General features: G+C 40.9%; 2 protein-coding genes across 2 annotated transcripts in view; one reads left to right on the plus strand and one right to left on the minus strand.

Moving 5' to 3' along the window:
- LRRC49 (leucine rich repeat containing 49) overlaps window positions 1–8,735 on the minus strand; it is a 40,233-nt gene extending 31,498 nt beyond the window's left edge. The window contains exons 1-6 of the mRNA XM_025894838.2: window positions 8,688–8,735; window positions 8,131–8,193; window positions 7,496–7,583; window positions 5,170–5,269; window positions 4,482–4,685; window positions 2,912–2,978 (exon numbers count right to left, since the gene is read on the minus strand). The gene's annotated coding sequence lies outside the window, so the exon portion shown is untranslated. The remainder of the gene's footprint in view (window positions 1–2,911; window positions 2,979–4,481; window positions 4,686–5,169; window positions 5,270–7,495; window positions 7,584–8,130; window positions 8,194–8,687) is intronic.
- A 2,078-nt stretch (window positions 8,736–10,813) lies between these two features.
- LARP6 (La ribonucleoprotein domain family member 6) lies at window positions 10,814–18,674 on the plus strand. Its single transcript, XM_029958742.1, is given in 5 exon segments — window positions 10,814–10,984; window positions 10,986–11,008; window positions 15,364–15,556; window positions 16,659–17,721; window positions 17,893–18,674. Coding segments are annotated over 5 exon segments (1,683 nt in total). The 3' UTR covers window positions 18,126–18,674.
- The last annotated feature ends 268 nt before the right edge of the window (window positions 18,675–18,942 follow it).

Consider the following 18,942-nt stretch of genomic DNA (forward strand, 5'->3'; position numbering starts at 1 on the left):
TTTCCCAAAAGTCAACAAAAATGAAATTTTTCTCCTTCTCTTTTTCCTCACCTCCAACCTTTTGGAAACATTACATCTTCAGAAGTTTCCCAATCTGCATTCCATCTGCAGGACTGATTTACACTCCCAGAGAGAGGAAGGGAGGGACTAAGACTAAAACATGAATCCAGCTTTCCTCTTAACTGCTACTTCATGAACACTAACAAGAATAAATAAGTTCTAGCTAGGCTCTAGAACTATTTTTGATAAATAAAATTAGTAATATTCATATTCTGGACACATCCTATTTGAGTATTTATATCCCACATCAGCTGGAATAGAGTTATTTTTCTTCTTAATAGCTGTTACAGTGCTGGTTTAAATTTAGTGCAAGAATTATGCTGGCAACATGCTGATGTTTCAGGTATTCTAAGCAGTGCTTTCCCTAAGTTAAGGACTTCCAGTGTCTCATGCTCTGCCAATGAGCAGGGGCACAAGTCGTGAGGGCACAGCCAGGAGAGCTTCTATCTTTAGAATTGGATTTTAATTTGATTCAATTAAACTGTTCTTACCTCAACACACAGGTTTCACCTGTTTTTCTGATTCTCCTCCCTGTCCAACTGCAGGGAAGGGTGGTGTTGGTGAGCCAGGGGCTGGTGGTATTTAGGTGCTGCCTGGGGTTAAACCACAACAATCTACTCAGATGCCCACTGAGATCTCTCATCTTACACAGAATTACTGTGTATAATGAAAACAGCTAACATTTTTTGATAGCCTAATGTATTTCCAATACTTTACTATAACTTGGACACAAGGCCATTGTTCAGTGATCATCTGGGATCACTGGGAACACAGAAATGATTCTGAGCATAATTAACAATGCTCAATGATTGTTGTCCTTCTGCAGAACACCACTGAGATAAGGCTGGCTCTAATTTTACTGATCTGTTTTTTAAATTGTTACATTCTGGAACACTGGAAACTGTATTCTGAAGTTCTCACAGCTAATTCTGCTGTTGAAATCTGTTCTTCAAAAATTTACAATGTAGAAGAAATATCTCTTAAGATAGACTAGAAGGCTGCCCTAAATAAAAATACCACAAATTTAAATAGAGTTAAAAGAGCCCCTTATTCACTGTTACATAAGCAAACAACAACAACAAAGAACAGCCTTCAAACAGGGCACTAATACACTAAGCAGATACATTTCTTCCCTTCATTATGCCTTCAAAAAGAACTAATACTGTGTACAGCAGATTGGTGTTTCAAATTTTGAATTTCTCAAAGACAGGAAAAAAGAATCTAAACGGGATAACGTGCATATCTTTAAACTGGAAAGGAACGAAAAGGTAATTTATTAATAAAAATGAAGTTCGTAGTTTTTATCAGGTCTTTCCATGAAAAAAAATACAATAAACCTATCAAAAAAAAAAAGCAAAAAACCCCCAATTCCATTTTTTAACATTTGTGCCCTTCACATATATGTTTATGATTCAAACATTCTGAAAACCAAAATAACTTACTATATTCCACAGTATTAGTTCCTTACATAGGGTAATTTGTTATGTTCTCTGGATCAAAGTAGGACTACCATTATGAAGCTGATCTAGCAACAGCCAGCTGGGCACTATGCCCACAACTCCTAGTAGAGTTGTAATTAATGTAAAGAGAGTTGTACAGATACTTGAAGGGAAAAAAAAAAAAAGAAGGGGGGAAAACCAAGTCTGATCTACATCACCATCACTTGTAAGAGCTGTGCATGATGTGTTTCATTTCCATCAGTGATTCCTTCTTTTGTGTGCTGACTGGCACAGCTTTATCTGCAAGTATTTTTATCAAAAACATAACTCCCCTTAAATTTCCAACAGCAGTAAGAAAAGGATGATAACCACACAAAACCTTAGAATGAACACGTTTGGAGATGGCCAAGACTCCAAGGGCATTGCCATCATCTGGTCCTAGACTGCCTCTGCCACTGTATAACACACACACTGCTTGCCTGGTGTGACTCAATGCAGCCCCAAACTTACTGCAGCACTTTTAACAATAACTCCCTATAGTGCTGGCTTGCCTTTGTCTTTTTTTTTTTTAAAGCATTTCCACTCTTCACTGTCAAGCAATTGTATAATAAACACACACAGAGAAATCAGTAAGACATTAAAACCGCCAAAGAGGAATGCAGAGAATTCACACACTGGTCCTATACAGTCACAATAACCACATGTTGTTTTAAACATCTGAATTATGGGACATTTTGTATTACATGTGGTTTGAATTTATTTGACAAAGAATACTATATCCAGCTTGCCTCTGATACTCCATGCTGCTTCTGACATACCCATTAAACAAAAAATCTTCTTACATGTACTACAGTTAAAGCTTTATGCACCCCTTGAAGCACAAATGATTGCTTAGTATCAAATTGAGGAACCTGAACAGATGTTAAGTGACCTAAGTCCCTTCACAAGCACGAATCAACAAAGAGCTCAGACCCACTCTGCTTTTTCCTGCACAAATTTAAGTCTTCCACATATATGTAAGGGATCTGGTTTTGTAAGACCACCAACAGTAGAAACAACACAACAGTCAATGGGATCTTAAAATTTTATATGACTTCCAAGACTGTGTTACTTTAACTGCACCACAAATACTTGTGGTAGATGACTGTTGTGTAGGTGTGAGTGTTATTACACCCAGGGGACTCAATTTTAACTGCTGAAACTTTCCTGAAGTACAAGGCTGGAATTACAAGAGACTTAATACAAAGATTCAAAATAAACACCATGTCCCGTTTTATTACTTATTTCTGTGACCTCAAAAGTCGAAAAATTTGCTACCAGTTCCCTTTCAAGAAACAATAGTTTGGTAAAAGACACAGCACACACGTGATGTCTACACAAGAAAAATAAGTAATCAAGTTATTGTACTATACCTGATTTCCATGGAGATCTAAAACATCAAGGTTTTTTAGGTTCTCCAGATTTGAGATCTTCTTTATTCTGAAAGATTTCAATTATGACATAGATTATTTTTAGTATTAGATTAAAAGTATTTTTCATTAGTCATTTTTTCCTGGCTACCAAGAGTATCAGAAGAATAAAAAAGTTCTGAACCATGAAAAAAAAATTAATAAATGAGTATGCCTTAGACTATTACCTTCCTGACTGTCAATAATGCAATAGCAGCAGTATGTATGTGGCTCTTCTAGAGAGAGAAAAAGGAAGGAATCCTTGCTCCCCTAGAAAACAAAGTCGACAACCAACCTATCCAGATACCTAAATAATAGTAATTAAAAAAAGAATCTTACTGGTAAACAGCTAATTTCAAACCATTTTAATGAAAAACTATAGTGACACAGGCTTTTGAGAGTTTGTTAAAAGAACACAGAACTAAAAAAACCCTGAAAGCCCTTTCTAGACAACAGAGATCTCTAGGTTTGGCAGTATGTCTTCTTACCTGAACAAATTCATTTTCTTAAAACTTCTCTGTCCTGTCCTATTTTCTCAGATTCCAAACCTAGGCTATTATATTCTCAACAGCATCATCTACTGGCTGATGATATTACACACATGTGTGTTAAGCATTTGCTTCAAGAGTAACCAAAGATCACACAGAGATCAAGCTGAAAACAAGTTGCTTTCAACTGTGTCTGCCCTGTAATCAATCACTCCTGAGTATGTCTAGTCCTAACTATCCCCAAAACATACTTCTAGGCAAACAGGCTAAACTGCACTGGTTATGATATGGAAAGTAATTCCTCATCTTAAATTTATAGTTCCCATGCCCCAGTATTTTACTATAAACAAAACTGATATCTACAAGTAAGATTTTTAATACCAAAGCTATTAGCTCCAGTAATACACTGCACTGAAAGTTGTCAGGTTTGAATACAGGCTGAATTGGGAGGTACATTCTTTATAATCTACTTATAATTGAAATTTGTTCACCACTTCTCACTATACTGAATATAAAGAAAATAAGGAAGGTTAACAAGATGAGAGCACAGCCCTTAGGTACGTGAGCAATTCCACAGATACTTCTATTAAATTATCAGTATTGGAGGCTTAAAGATTAGAATCAATAAGTAAGCATCAAATTAATGACTCATCTGCTTGGTATTTTTCCCAGCTAAATACATCAGGCAGAAATACTTCCTGTAGGTTATAAATAATCAATGAATGCTCCAATTGATGTGAAAAGACATTCCACCTGTCACACCAATCTAAGAACACATATTTAACAGCTGATCAGAATAGAAGATTAGATGGATACATACAAAGTACTTCAGAATTCTTGCTAAAATATATGTAAGAAAGGAAGTTCCTGAAGAACATGACACACAAAAGCTGTGTCCTTTCTCAGCAGGATCCCTTATGAAGTGTTAGGGATGATCTCAAAGCAACATCACAAACTGAGAACTGTAAGTAACAGAAACAATGACAGATCACAGTTGTTACACCATAAAGAAGCAGGGTGCTTTAAGTTAGTTTTATTATTTTTACCTGTTCTTTCCCAACAAAAGGACTCTCAGGGATCTCAAAGTTGAAACCCCACTTATTTCCTCGATCTGATTATCATATAAATCTAAGAAAACAAGGTGGTGAAGATTAGAAATATTTTGGATCCGAGTTATAAAGTTATGTTGGAAATTCAAAAGACGAAGATGATCTTCCCCATCGATAACTGGGCACACTGTCAGTTTTTGCCTGGAAGAAAAAAAGAAACAAAAAAACCAAACCACACATGTAAGTAACAAATTGGTAACCCACCTTCAACTCACCCACTCTGACTGACCAGAGGGAAGTATATTATCTTAGTTAAGGTAACATGAAGGTAATTAGGTTTGTTAACTAAAGACTGTAAATAAAGTAACTCCTCCTACCTATTAAAAAATCAGCATGAAAACACAGCAGAAGTGTTTCCAAAATTTTCTGAATTCCTCTCCTCTTAGTCAGAGATTTGCTTGTTACATGGAAACTACATGGAAGTTTTGTGTTGTGACCACACTCAAATTTCACCAGATGCAGCCTCACAATTTTTTAAGTTTTTCATCAGATACTGCATAAACAGACAGTTGATATCAGAATTCAGTGTTCCACGTCTATGAAACTTCTCTTTGGTTTACAGAACTTGACATTTGAAATATAACTACATTAGTGTGCTGTGGCATGTGCACTGTCACCTTCTCACCTTTCCAGGGTAAGTCTATCAGAGTTCAGGATTTTTTCCTCAGCAGTGCGTTGCAATACAGGAAATGTTATTGATGAACTGCTCCCAAAATTTGTGTTATCTATTAGAAAAATCATACAGAGAACATATGAATTACTTTTTTGCAAATGCATTTCATTAACTACAGGTCTTAAATGCAAAATTTTCTTGCTTATTAAGAATAAAGCATTACATAGTATACAAAGTGTTTTTTGCATCCATTCAGTACTATGATTTATCAGTTTTCTTTCCTGCTATTTTTTGTTTTCAACTATATCCCCCTAAATCCTCTTTCCAAAGTACATCCATTTGTTTTATTCCTGAGAGATTTTTGGTCAACAATTTGTTGTAAGCAGATACTTTGCTTTTATTTTGATTAGAATTACCCAGTGATGTTTTAACATAAAGCTGTGTAATTGTTTCATAATTTCAGAATCTCAACTTAAAGAAGGTATTTCCTAACTTAAGATAAATTTAAAGACACGGATCAGGTGGATATTGATAGAACTAGAAACTAAACCACTAACACATTGAAAAAGTCCCACTGAGCCACAAACAAATGCCAAGTCTTTTAAAGGTGCGTGCAATACCTCGTAAGGATTGGTATTATATTTCACTCCATTATCAAGAAAGAAACAGGCAGCCCTTTAAAATATATTTATAAATACCTGCAAAATTAATCAACAAATGTGTTCTGTGAGCTTTGGTTTATTTGGAACATGATCTATTGAAAAATACTGGTCAAAAATAAATCACCGGGCATGTACACTACCACAAAAATACAGGCTCAACTTCTATGTGTTTGCCCCTTTTTTTCTTGGTTTTTTTTTTTTCTTTTTTATTCTCTTCCTTCAAATAAATCAAATGTTAACAGAAAAAACATTAATTCTTCAACAAAGACAACTGCTATAGTGAGTTAGTTCATTATTGTCTAAAATATACCACTATTTGAGTAAAACGATTTGTTGTTCAACTTAGAATCTTTTCAGTGCTACTCTTAACATTTTATCACTAGCTACTCTAGCAACATTATGTATCCTTCAAAATCAAAACAAATGTGAAGAAAAAAAAAATCGGAGACACTAAAAAAGAAAAAAAATCAAGATTGTTGCAAAAGTCTTAAATTAGCTGTGTCACATGTGTTTAAGCCAATAAACATAAGATCAGGGATTTAAAAATCAGTAAAGTGACCTTTTTCCTTCTACTGTCATCCTCCTAGAGACATGTGTGAAAGGTCCCTTTCATTACAGAAAGATCTATAAAAAGCCTCAGTTTAAATGCCTATCTTACATTTTTGAAAAATATTTCTAGTGGTTTCCTGACAATGACCTACTAACCTCTCTTAATATCCAAAGAGAGCACTAGGAACACTTCTGGTAAGGCACCCAGCAAAAGAGAGAGAGACTGATGTTTCTCAGTGTTACCTGAAGCATGTGAACTAACACTGGGGCTGTTTAGTCAGGACCTGGATTTTGTAGGTGTGTGAATGGAAGTCTCACCAAATCCTGATAAAGAACCTGTGCTCTGCTTCAACTCCAAACCAGACAGTTCTGTCAGACTGGATGGGACTGGGAGACAGAGCTGCTTATTACACACCAAAGGACTTAATACTCTTTGGTCTCCTGCGCAGGGAACAAACCAAGCTGCAGACTTACATTTACTCCATAAGTTGCATAATATCCCTAAAAATCAACCCATTCTGAGTGGCTGCTGGTCTCTATTTTTTACCAGAACGAATAAAGAATAGCCATAATATTTAAATTGATCTTCTATCCTAGCCAATCACTGTTTTTACATGACAGGTAAGCAGCAGTAGCACGTCAAGAAATGCTGTTTCAAAGCTCTTCCAGTCCTCACCACAGTTAGCAGTGATACCACCAATATCTTGCTTTTCAAAGCCAAAAGCACACAAGCACAACAGGAAAATTATCTTTTCATATTGGGGTTCTGAATTAGAAACTAATTTTGTCTAAATATATTAAGATGTTAAATGTCCCATAAAATGTTACAAGAGAGAACTGTGTGGCTTTTTGAGGGAACGAACAGCAGGGCACTTGATAGGTTGTGGCTTTGTAGGTAGAAGAAAGAATGCTCTTCCAGGAGGGGAAAACATGTGATGAGAAAAGACATCTGCACCAGGACAGCAAGTTAAGGATGTAATGCAACAGTAATGACATTGAATTGCTGTAGGCAAGAAGGAAAAGCTGTCACTCTTACATATTCTAATCATGACACAATCTCTCTTTACTGTTGGGTTAATAAAACACAGATACAAAAGACAAACAAAGCAAACCCTACTGAATATCACCTTGTCTTCCTGAATAGTTTTTTTCCAGATCATGCTGCAGCAGTCTGTTGTGGAAAGATGACGGTTCTTTATTTATCCTGAATTCAAACTGTAACACAACATTTAAGACAAATGTTAAAGTTTTCAAATGCAAATAACACCTACACAGACAAACACAACCTCAGTAGTAACTACGATTCTCAGGAAATTCTAGTAATTATTTAAAAAAATAATAACTTCTCCAGTAAAACGTTTACTCATTCTTTTAGGAAAAAAGCTTCAGTGTTGGAAACCAAAATGAAAATATGGAAGTTACCAGCACATGCATATGCAGTTGACTAAATAAAAACAATCCCACCCTGTAAGGAGTACAGGAGAAAGAGGGGTTCAGGCAGAAGCATAAGAAAACACACATATATATATATATGTATATATATATATAAAGCTTGTGGCAGGGGAGAGTACATTCCCCTGTTTTTACTTTATATGTCCCTGAGAGGATGAAATAAATTACTAAAATACTATCAGATGCATTAGATATTATAAGTCAACAAATGACTACTGAAAAGGTAATTCCTATCTGAAAGCATACAAATTTGTATGTACCATACAACTGCTTTAATTCATATAGTTATCCAAGAAAAGGTAATAATTACTGGTTTGCTCTTATCTGGTATTGATGAGGTCTGGATAACCAGCTGAAGACCACAATTATTAACCTGCAAATTGAAAGAAAAAGAAATTAAATGCTACGTTTGTCAAAACCAGATATCAACACCAAGAGTTAAATGTAACAATACAGGCATTTTCAACAGTAAAATGTGTCAAGAAAGGAACTATTTTGCAAAAATATCACGAAGAACACAGCACAGCACTGAGCAACACTAAATAATTTTTAGCTTTTAAAAAAAAATCACGTTGTTTTTAGTTTTAAAAATACACTGAAAGCACGACTTCCATGGGGATGCAATTCTCATCACGAAGAAAGCAAGCGCTTGCCATTTAAACACGCCTCTTTTCAAAAGGCAGAACATGCTGGTCTTAGGGTTTGTATGACAAAACGTGGCACCTACGTGCGAAGTAACCAGAACGATTAACAGAACCCCTTCACCGAACGGCTCATACACCCCCTCCCAGCGCATCGCAGGGGACACAGCACACAACAGACGGCGCCGGGAAGCCGCCGCCCGCCCGCACCCCCCGCAGCACCTACCGGTGCGGCGCGGCCCGCGGGCCCCGGCCGGTGCGGCCCTTGCTGGGCACCATGTGCCGCTGTCCCTCAGCCCCGCACGGCCCCACGCCCCGCAAGCCGCGCCGCCCGCCGCCGCCCTTGTCGAAATGGCCCGGCCGTTGCCGCGGCGACCGCGGCTTCCGTCCCGCCCGCCGGCCGGGCGGCGCCGAGGGCGGGAAAAACCGTGAGGGGACGGAGCGATGGAGGGAGGGACGTGGCGCCGGGCGGCCGCCCCGCTGTGCCCGGTGCCGGACCGCGTTCCCCCCGCGCGGTGAAAGGACACTATTACAGAGCCGCAGATTGGCAGAGCGGGTCAGGTTGGAAGGGACCGCAGTGGGTCACCTGGTCCAACCTCCCTGCTCAGGCAGGGTCATCCCAGAGCACGTGGCACAGGATTGTGTCCAGGTGGGTCTGGAGTATCTCCAGTGAGGGAGACTCCACAGCCTCTCTGGGCAGTCTGTGCCAGTGTTCGGTCACCTGCACAGTAAAGTTCTTACTCATGTTCAAGTGGAACTTCAGTTTCTGCCTGTTGCCTCTTGTCCTATTGCTCAGCACCACCCAGCAGAGTCCGGTCCACCCTCTGATGCCTCCCTTTAGATATTTATAACCCTCGATGAGGTCTTTCCTCAGGGCTAAACAGGCCCAGCTCCCGCAGCCTTTCCTCATAAGAGAGATGCTCTAGTTCCCCAATCACCCTAATTGCCCTCCACCAGATCCACTCCAGGAGCCCCTTGTCTCTCTTTAACTGAATTACAATTGTATTTTTCTGAATTCTACATCCGAGTGGCTGTTTGTGAAAACCCCTGACAGGACAAGAAGCTGGATGTACATTCCCTGACGTTCTGCCTCAGGGAATTGCCTTGTGGGCACAGACTGGTCACAAAATATGTAAATCCCTGAGGTCAGCTGCAGCACAGAACAGTTCTTTGCTCATACTGGTCCTGACCTTGTGCCTGCCCAGGGAGGCAAACAACTCCCACGAACTCATACAAAATCAGACCCACAGTCCCTATCTGCACTGTCTTAAAATGTGCCCTTTGTGTTTGTATTTCTGCTCCCAGTGACATCAATAGCAAAGTGATGCCCTACCCAAGACATATTACAGAATGTCCCATTAGCAGAGAACCAGAGATTTGCTTAGTGATGCACGTCAGTATATTTCATAAACAAAATATTTCATTGCTTAAGGCACGTTAAAAAATAATCCAAACCCACTGAGGCAGAGCAGCCTCAGGACATGTCCGTGCCAACAAACCTGACTCATGAGGACTGTTTGTCACAGGGATGAGAGAAACTGGCCCCAAGTGCAGCCTCACTTTTCATCCATCCAAATTTTTAAGAAAACACTGAAGTAATACAGACAAAGATGCCACAAATGAAGTTGTGACTTCAAGATCCAAGCTATATTTGACAGTTTAGGTCTAGACACTATTGAAAAAAAGATCTTCCCTGACTGAAGAATGAATATTTACATGGAAAATTGAAAAGTTTTTGATTCTAATCTTCAGAACATGAATGTTCACTTCAGTAGCTGAAACAGTCCACTGAAAGAAAGTGCAATATTCTTAAGTTCAAAATAACCACTGTATAAGTGTTTCAGAAAAAGGGCCTCTATTTTAATCAGTTCTTAAGGGGGAATGTTTTTATTCTGTGTAAGTACCATACAGAATTATAGAGCAGACTGCTCTACAAAAACAACACGTATCCAATCATGTCCTTGTCCACTCGTGTTTCTTATTTCCAAATCTCATCCTCGTCATTTAAAACCACACTTACCCCAGCGAAACCTTTCTGAATCTCTTAAAACGCAGCGCTCCGGTCGGGGCGCAGCGACTCAGCCCCAGGGCTGTACCAGGCGACGAGAAGCTGACGACGTTGCTCTCCGGCGAGGAACGCGTTGTCTTCCGATGAAATAAAAGCAATCCCGTTGGAGTCGTCAACGAGAAGGCCACTTCAGCCGCCCGGCTGGCCCGGGGACAGCACCGCTGGAGGAGGGTCCGACTCCGCCGGGGGAGTGGAGCCGGGAGCGCCGCCCCAGCGGGAGGGGACGGGAGGGGACGGAGGGGACGGAGGGCGGCTGTCGCAGCCCCGGCGGGCTGAGCCCGGCCATGGCCCAGCAGGAGCCGGCTGAGCCCGGGGCTGCGGGGAGCGGCCCCGTGCAGATCCGAGTGGCCGTGCAGGCAGCCGCGGAGGAGGAAGAGCGGGAGGAGGAGGAGGAGGACGACGAGGAGGAGGAGAGGGGCGGCGGAGCGCTGTGCCCCAGCTGCAGCGAGGAGGACCTCGGGGCGGTGCGGGCGCTCCAGGTGGAGCTCCCAAGGAGGGGGTCTCGGCGGCAGGGCAGGGGGTCCGGCGGCCGCCCCGGGCGGGCCTTGCGGGGGCGAGGAGCGGGGTCCGCCGCGGTCACCGCACGTACGGAGCGGCCGCGGCGATGCCCAACAGTCTGAGGGGGGGTGGAGACGGAGAACCCCCAGGCGAGGAGACACCTGGGCGGAGCCTTGCCGGAACGGATGGCTCTGCCCGGGAACGGATGGCTCTGCCCGGGAACGGAATGGCTCTGCCCGGAACCGGATGGTTTCTGCCCGGGAACCCATGGCTCTTGCCCAGGAACGGATGGCTGCTGCCCGGGCTGCGGCCCCTCCGCCCCCCAGGGAAGCTGCCGGGGCCGCGGCTTCCCCCTGCCACTTCACTGCCTTTTACAGAAAGGGTTTTGAGGATTAGTTGTTGTGCTCTGCTTTTTTTTTTTGTTGTTGTTGTTTTTTTTTATTTTATTTTTTGTTGTTTTTTTGGGTTTTTTTTTGGTTGGTTGGTTTTTATTGCATGGACTCGATATTTTATTTTACAGACAGAGTTATCTCCTTAGATATTTAAGACATGGACAGACAGACCCGTGTTATGGCCTTGGAAACAAGCTGACTAGACACAAAATCAAGGCCATTAGGAATGCAGAAAAAACTGACACTTTATACTGTTTGATAATGCCAGTAGTGCTGTCTGCACTACATAATTCCTATGTTGTAGGAATTACTAGTGGTGCCTGAAATTGCTTTGATGCCTACCAGATTATCTTACATCCAGGCACATCCAGGATTTTTGTGCCAGAAAACTGCAGAGGGACAATGCTCGTTAGTTGTAGTTCATCTTATGATTTGTACTAATGTCGTACAGTAATGTACTGTACAGATGCAGTAATAAATTGTCATGTAAAGATTTACGTACAGTAGCAAGAAAACCAGTATTCTGTTTGTAGATCTGTCGTTTCTAATTGATTCTCTAACTTCATATCCTAGCACTGACTCAGAATGAACTGCAGTGTATTATTTTAAATTACAGAGGGCTACTTGGGGAGGGAGAATTTTTTGCAGCTGCCAAAATTTTCAACTATATACTACAGAAACAGGAGTTGAACACAGCTAGGCACAATTAGGATGTCTAAGCTGAGTCTGCTTAGTTTTTCCACAATCATATTACAACTATTATTTTTATAAATATGTACAGCAGTCTACAGTGTTGCATTCCAATTACTGATTTCTTCGTTTTGGGAAATTCTTTACATTTGTTATCTGTGATAGTATTACTTGTGTAAGAGCTTCTAGCCCTGGCCTAGACTAGAAAAAAGGGTGGTTATTTTTTCAAGCTTTGTAACACACAATAGCTACTCTTAAATGCCACTTATTTATATGATAGGAAATTATTTACAAGCATTTTGAAAATTATTAGTGATGGTCTAAAACTGCTAGGAATGAGCCATCTCACTCTCCAGCTGAAGCTAGCAGACAATTTGAATTTCCCCCCCCTCAATTTCTAGGTTTTATAACTTATGAAATGAAAGCTGTTTCCCCAGTGGTCAAGCCCTGCAGTTCTTTGGGAAATCTCTGGGTATTTGTGACATACAGTCCTCAGCCTTTGAGCTGCCAGGTGCTTCAGAACCATCTCCAGACTGTTGATAATAAACAGGTAGTTCTCATGTGCATGAAGTAAAGCTATTTCTACTCAAGTTTATTTTGGATGAATGTGAGTTTGAAAGGTGAATGTTGTTATGATGTTGTCAGTCTAAAAGATAATGTTTCACAATCGAAATTAAAATGACTGATTGCTGCAGCCACACGTTCCATTAGGAGGCACCAAGTATTGTATCCACATTTTTGTTAACAGACTTGCACTGCCTCGGAGAGATTGTACTGTTGGAACTCATAAATTAGATTACCACATACTGCTTATTAATACAATACTTTATTCATTTGGGACTCAGCTAAAACTTTTCAAAAGGCTAGACGCTATCCAAACAAGTTAATATACTGTTTGTGAGCCTTGATATTTAAAACTCCAAATCTGCTCTCTATGTAGATATGTTTTCTTGTGTGACTAATGGCCAGATGAGTCACCAGGTTAAAAGATTGTTTTTGTCTGTTTTGATAAGCATATTAAAGAAATAAAATTGTGAATAACTACTAGGGTTTGGTTTATTCTCAATGTCGGCTGGGATTGATTTATCATCTACTTTTGTAGTACAGTTGATACCCTAGAGGTACTACCAGTTGATCACTACTATGAATTAATATGGAGCTAGTTACAAATTTCTGCATTTGCTGTAGGTGGCATTTCCATACAGCACTTAGTGAGGGCTGTTGAAAGAGCCCATGGGATTTTGTAAAAGCTGAGCTGTCTGCCAAATACTATCATGTATAGGTCAGGCTGTGACCAATATGTGAGAGGTGAAATGAGGCCTGTTTTGCTCTGATTCAGTGTGTTGCAAACAACACTGGTGGTTGCAAACATGCAGTTCATTTTTATTGTTTTCTAAGGCATGATGCCCCTTTTTGTTTCCATCCAAACACCTGCAAATGTCTGAGCTAATATATTCTCTAAAACAGCCCCATCCTGAACTGAAGGTAAGCTTTTCCTAGCAGAGTGTGGATATGCAAAAAGGCTGAAATGTTCCAAGTTTCTTGTGTTGACACTAATTCTGAATTGCTAATGAATGAAGAATGAGTAGTGGGGTAAGGGAATATCAATAATGAAAAATAAACAGCACTGGTGTTTTCTTCCTTCTGAAACCAGCACCCACAGCTGGTCATTGAATACTTTTTACTATCCTAATCATAACTTCATCTATTATCCTCTACTTCTGGCATTGCCAAGTAAATTCTTTTTCTTGCTCTCTCACCCTTCCTTTGAACTGTACCCCATTAATGGCTAGGGAGATTTTAGCAGTGGGACTTCTGGGATCATACAAGTATCCACATACGTGCCATGATGTGCTGCCCTATCATCAGAAGAGCCATAAGAAGTAAAAATGGACTGGAAGCTTCAAACAGCCAGGTCCCAGAGAACTGCTGTAGCCCTCACAGGTGGGGGGGCATGGTCCCTGTGCAGAGCCCACTGACCTAAACATGACCTTCAGACATAAAAGGAGCATCTGCTGAGGCAGTGCTGCGCTCACAGCCTCCAGTTCATCTCCAGGACAGAGCTGTGTCAAGGCAGGGTGACTCAGCAAGGCTGCATCCCCCCTGCCACATCAGCCTCAGGGGACTCCAGTGTGATGCCTGCTCCCTTTCCTAGTGATTGCACAAGCTCTGCAAAAGCCATTTAAGAAAATTTTGGGCAAATGCATGGCTCCTCCTTTTTTGTTGATGAGGTATGTGGGAGACTGAAGTAACACAAGATTTATAGGATCTAAGGTACTTAGTGGGCGATTTTATTTTTTTAACAGAAACTTTCATGATGGTCCCATAACAAAACTGGATTGCTAACAGCTTAAAAAATTACTCTGGCTTAAGACAGGCTTGTGCATTACAGTCACCTGTGGCTGAGCCGTTTGCCTCAATTCTAGATGGAAATGACCCTTTAAATTGCTATTTCAGCAACAAACACGTGCTGTAACTGTGCATGGCAAGGAGTTCATCTTGAACCCATGGTTGCAGTATCTCTTTTGGGATAGGATGCCCAGTAGTGCTCCATTTTGCACAGATACCTAGTCAGCATGATGGGAAGGAGAGAAAAAATGAGAATGACTTCCTGAGATACATGAGCTGCTACCACACATACATACAAAAGCCCTTATGGAAAACTGCTAGTTCTGTTACTCTGTCACTCTGGAAGTGACCTGTTGAAAGTGCAACACTCCTGTCAGTCCTGTTTACTCTTTGGATTCCTGCTCCTGCATTCATGCAGGTAAGAGGCTTGAGAAATCATGACTGCATCACGTTGGGATATTCATCCTCAGATGTGTGAGCCAGGAAGCACATAAAGGTCAAGCCTATGTTTAATATCTTCATACTAAAAAATAAAACACTGTCACTGGAGGAGCTTTGTATGGTACCACGTACCTGTGCAACTTCATTTCATGTTTTGGTGGAGGATTTGAGGTGGCAGAGTGTTTTCAAGAGGTTAGTGTGTATGTCTGCTTATTCTGCACTGAGATCAGCTTTGGGGATGATCTCAGGAACTTGACTCCTTATGCTGACTGAAAAGCTTCCTCCTCTGAGCTGGCCAGCTGTCCCAGATGGATGGGTGGTAACTGTTCAGTGCCCATATACAGAGTAAGTTGGAAGCAGCAATACCAATTGGTAAAGTGATCATATCTTTTCATTTTGAAAGACTATTTGAATCCACTAATATAAGATGATCTGTTGATAAAAATGATTTAATTATTTTCCAGTGGTGGGGAAAATGATGACGACTCTGAGCAGAACTGGAAACCACCAGAAAATGACCTGATCCAGAAATTAATAGCACAGATTGAATATTACTTCTCAGATGAGAACCTTGAGAAAGATGCCTTCCTCCTGAAACATGTGAGAAGAAATAAGATGGGCTATGTCAGTGTTAAACTCCTCACTTCTTTTAAAAAGGTAAGCTAACTTTTTAAGACTTGAAGTGCCTCATGTAAGCCTGATGCATCTAAAAACATTGAGAGATGAAAATTACATTTTATAGAGGCGATTTTACAGTCTCTATCTGCCTCTCTAAGGGGTTGATTTTGTTTTGCTGCGATGGTTAGGTTTGTTCTCATCTAGAACTTTAATAGCTGAACTCCTTCATGATTGGCTAGGGAAATCATAGGCTTAAAAACATGTATGCTTTTAAATTATCATTCTGGGAGAGAGGAGAACATAGCACCTGGGACATCAGATAAAATGAATTTTTATGTCAACTATGCATGAGCAGTTGAGTAATCCTGGTAAAGTTGTATTCCTGTCTCTGAGAAGGGATGGTGAACCTGATCTTTGCAGTTGTATGAAGATCCAAAAATTAAGAGTAGTATAAAGTAACTGGTAACTGAAGTCTCTTAAAGGTGAGATGAGTTCTATGATTTTTTTCTTAAATTAGGAACACCAATGTAAATATGTGTATGTAACCAATTTCTAAAATTGCAACAGAAATACTTCATCAAGATTCTACACCTAACAGTTTGCAGAGTTTTTCAGTCTAGAAGCTGAGGCACTCCTGGCTTCTTCAGACCACTTCAAACAGATTATATTGGTGAGAGATAAACCACTTAAAGGAAATAGAGAAGTTTGGGGGTTTTTTTTAAGCTGAGAGTTTTGAGGGAGGAAAAACAGTTCAAGACAATGAAGTCCTAAACTTGACAAAACTTCTTGTTTGGCAAATTTAACGAAATAAACCTGCCAGAAGAACACACATTCTGATTGTGGTTCAGACCTACATGTGGAATGACCAAGCATCCCTTGAGCAGGCTTTCAGATACAGGAACGATTTCCAGTTTGAGCTTTAGTGTCAGTTCCTGTTTCCATCAGATTCAACAGGCCATGAGCTTTACAGGAGCTCACCGAGGCCCATTATAGCAGGAAAACGGTTTACTTTTCCACCGAGTTTGCTACATGAAACCTAAATCCCTCTTTCTGTTTGTAGACTGCATCTGCCTTAAAATTCTGTAATCAAACCCGAGTGGGTTTGATCATTTGTGGTGTTTAACCTGTGTCTGTCTCCAAGGTGAAACACCTTACCCGGGACTGGAGAACCACGGCCTACGCACTGAAGCACTCGGGCACTCTTGAGCTCAACGGTGACAACAAAAAGGTTCGAAGGAAGACTCCAGTTCCACTGTTTCCAAGTGAAAACGTCCCTACCAGGATGCTGCTGGTGTATGACATCCACATGATTTCTGAGCTGCAGGCTCTTAACAAGCAAGAAAACGGATGCATGCAGGAAAGGATAATGGAGCATCTCCTCAAAGCCTTTGTAACTTTTGGTGTCATTTCGTCAGTTCGTATTCTCAAGCCTGGCAGGGACCTACCACCTGATATCAGGAGGGTCAGCAATCGGTACACCCAGCTGGGAACTCAGGAATGTGCAATTATAGAATTTGAAGAAGTAGATGCTGCCATACGTGCTCATGATTCAATGTGCACCGAAAAGAGAGAGACTGGCATGAAAGTTGTCCTCATAGGAATGAAACCGCCAAAGAAAAAAGTTCCCAAAGACAAGAACCACGATGAAGATTCCAGCAAGAGTCTTAAGAAGACTCGATCCCTTAATAAGAGAGTGGAGGAACTGCAGTTTGTTGGTGATGAATCTTCAGCAAACAGCTCTTCTGACCCAGAGAGCAATCCCACATCCCCACTGTCAGGGCGCAAACGTACTGCAGCAAACACTGCGAGTAATTTGAGCCCCGTCATTCATCCAAATAACCATTTGAGTCCTAATGTGTCACCCAGATCAAGTCCTTGGAACAGTCCATCTTCACTGAGGAAAGTAACAAAAAAATCTCCGCTGGCTGAAGACAGTAAGCCTAACCCAAGCACTAGCCCTGAAATTCCAAGGAATTGTACAGATTATTCCTCGGATAGCAGCATCACCCCTTCTGGGAGCCCCTGGGTACAGAGAAGGAAAGCCCAGACTCTCACACAAGAGAAGAGTTCCAGCAGCAGTCCCATGTTGGTTAGGAAAATACAAAATGCAGACGGTCTCCCTGTAGGGGTGCTGAGGCTGCCTAAAGGTCCTGATGGCACCAAGGGATTCCACAATGGCTGTGAAAGAAGGAAGGCTATGAAGAGTGAGTAAACTCTTCTTTAAAAACAGGCTCACAAGTCAGCCAACTGCTGGTGACCAAGCCTGGTGAAAAATTGTCACTTCAGTGACTGAGTTAAGTCAGTATTTAATTTTACAAGCTTTTGTATTCATATAGAAACTTTATCATTTGTATATTTGGATATTTTCTCCACAGAACATGTGAGGTTGGAAGGCATCTCTGGAGACTGCCCAGTCCACCTCCTTGTCTCAAGCCACAAGAAGTCACTGAGCAGTTTGAGCATCTGTGAAGACAGAGACTTCCCTGCCTGTTCGGGTGATATGTTTCCATGTACAACCACAAAAGTGTTCCTTTACATTCAGGTGCAATTTCTATGTTCCAGTTTGTGCCCCTTTTCCCGTTACTGGGTATTGCTGAGAAGGGCCTAGTTCCCTGTTCTTTACTGCTTCCCATCAGGTGTTTAAAAACACTGATGAGATCTGGCCCCAGAGCCCTCCCCTCTCCAGTCTGACCTGCTCTCGGCCTCACAGGATGGACGTGCCAGCCTCTTAATCAGCTGAATCGCTTCGCTAGTGCACTGCCCTTACCTGCATCCATTCCTTTAATGTATTATTTTGAAATGCCTAAACATCCAAACAGACCTATAAATCATTTGTGTACTACATCATTTGCAGAGCTGGGATCCTGAAGAGCAGTGTGTAAATACTTACAGTTTAGTGGCTGCATTATGAGAAGGGTGGTATGTTACCAGTCTCATAAGGAGTTGAGGTTTTGAAGACTTTCTGTGTTTGCCTCAAAAGGAACTGAGAAAGTTATGCCACAGCGAGCAGTTGTTCTTATGTACATTGCCAAAGCAGTATTTTTTAGTAGGACCAGTGTGTATTTTCATGTGATGTGAGTAAAGACTGAGCATTGGAGACTGCTCTGTAAGTGTTCTCTCATATAATCAGATGGAAATAAACAAAAATATTAACTCAGTCTAGATCTATTTTGTTTACTTTAAAAATAAGTTGAGTGGCACCTGAATAGATAACTTAAACCTCATCTTATACCATGTAATTCTAGTAGTAGTTACTCAAAATTTCCATTGTATTCAAGGAAAAAAAGTCCTCTCCTCCACTACTGATGGTTAATTGTGTGGTGATGCTTCACTGTGACTGTGTGTCACAGTCATTTTTATATAATATTATAAACTAAACAGTGGTCACTGCTAACTCGGGATTTAACAAACAGGCTCAGCAAGAA

Source organism: Manacus vitellinus, unplaced genomic scaffold (genome assembly GCF_001715985.3).
Source record: "Manacus vitellinus isolate BGI_N305 unplaced genomic scaffold, ASM171598v3 scaffold_16_pilon, whole genome shotgun sequence".
NCBI lineage: Eukaryota > Metazoa > Chordata > Aves > Passeriformes > Pipridae > Manacus > Manacus vitellinus.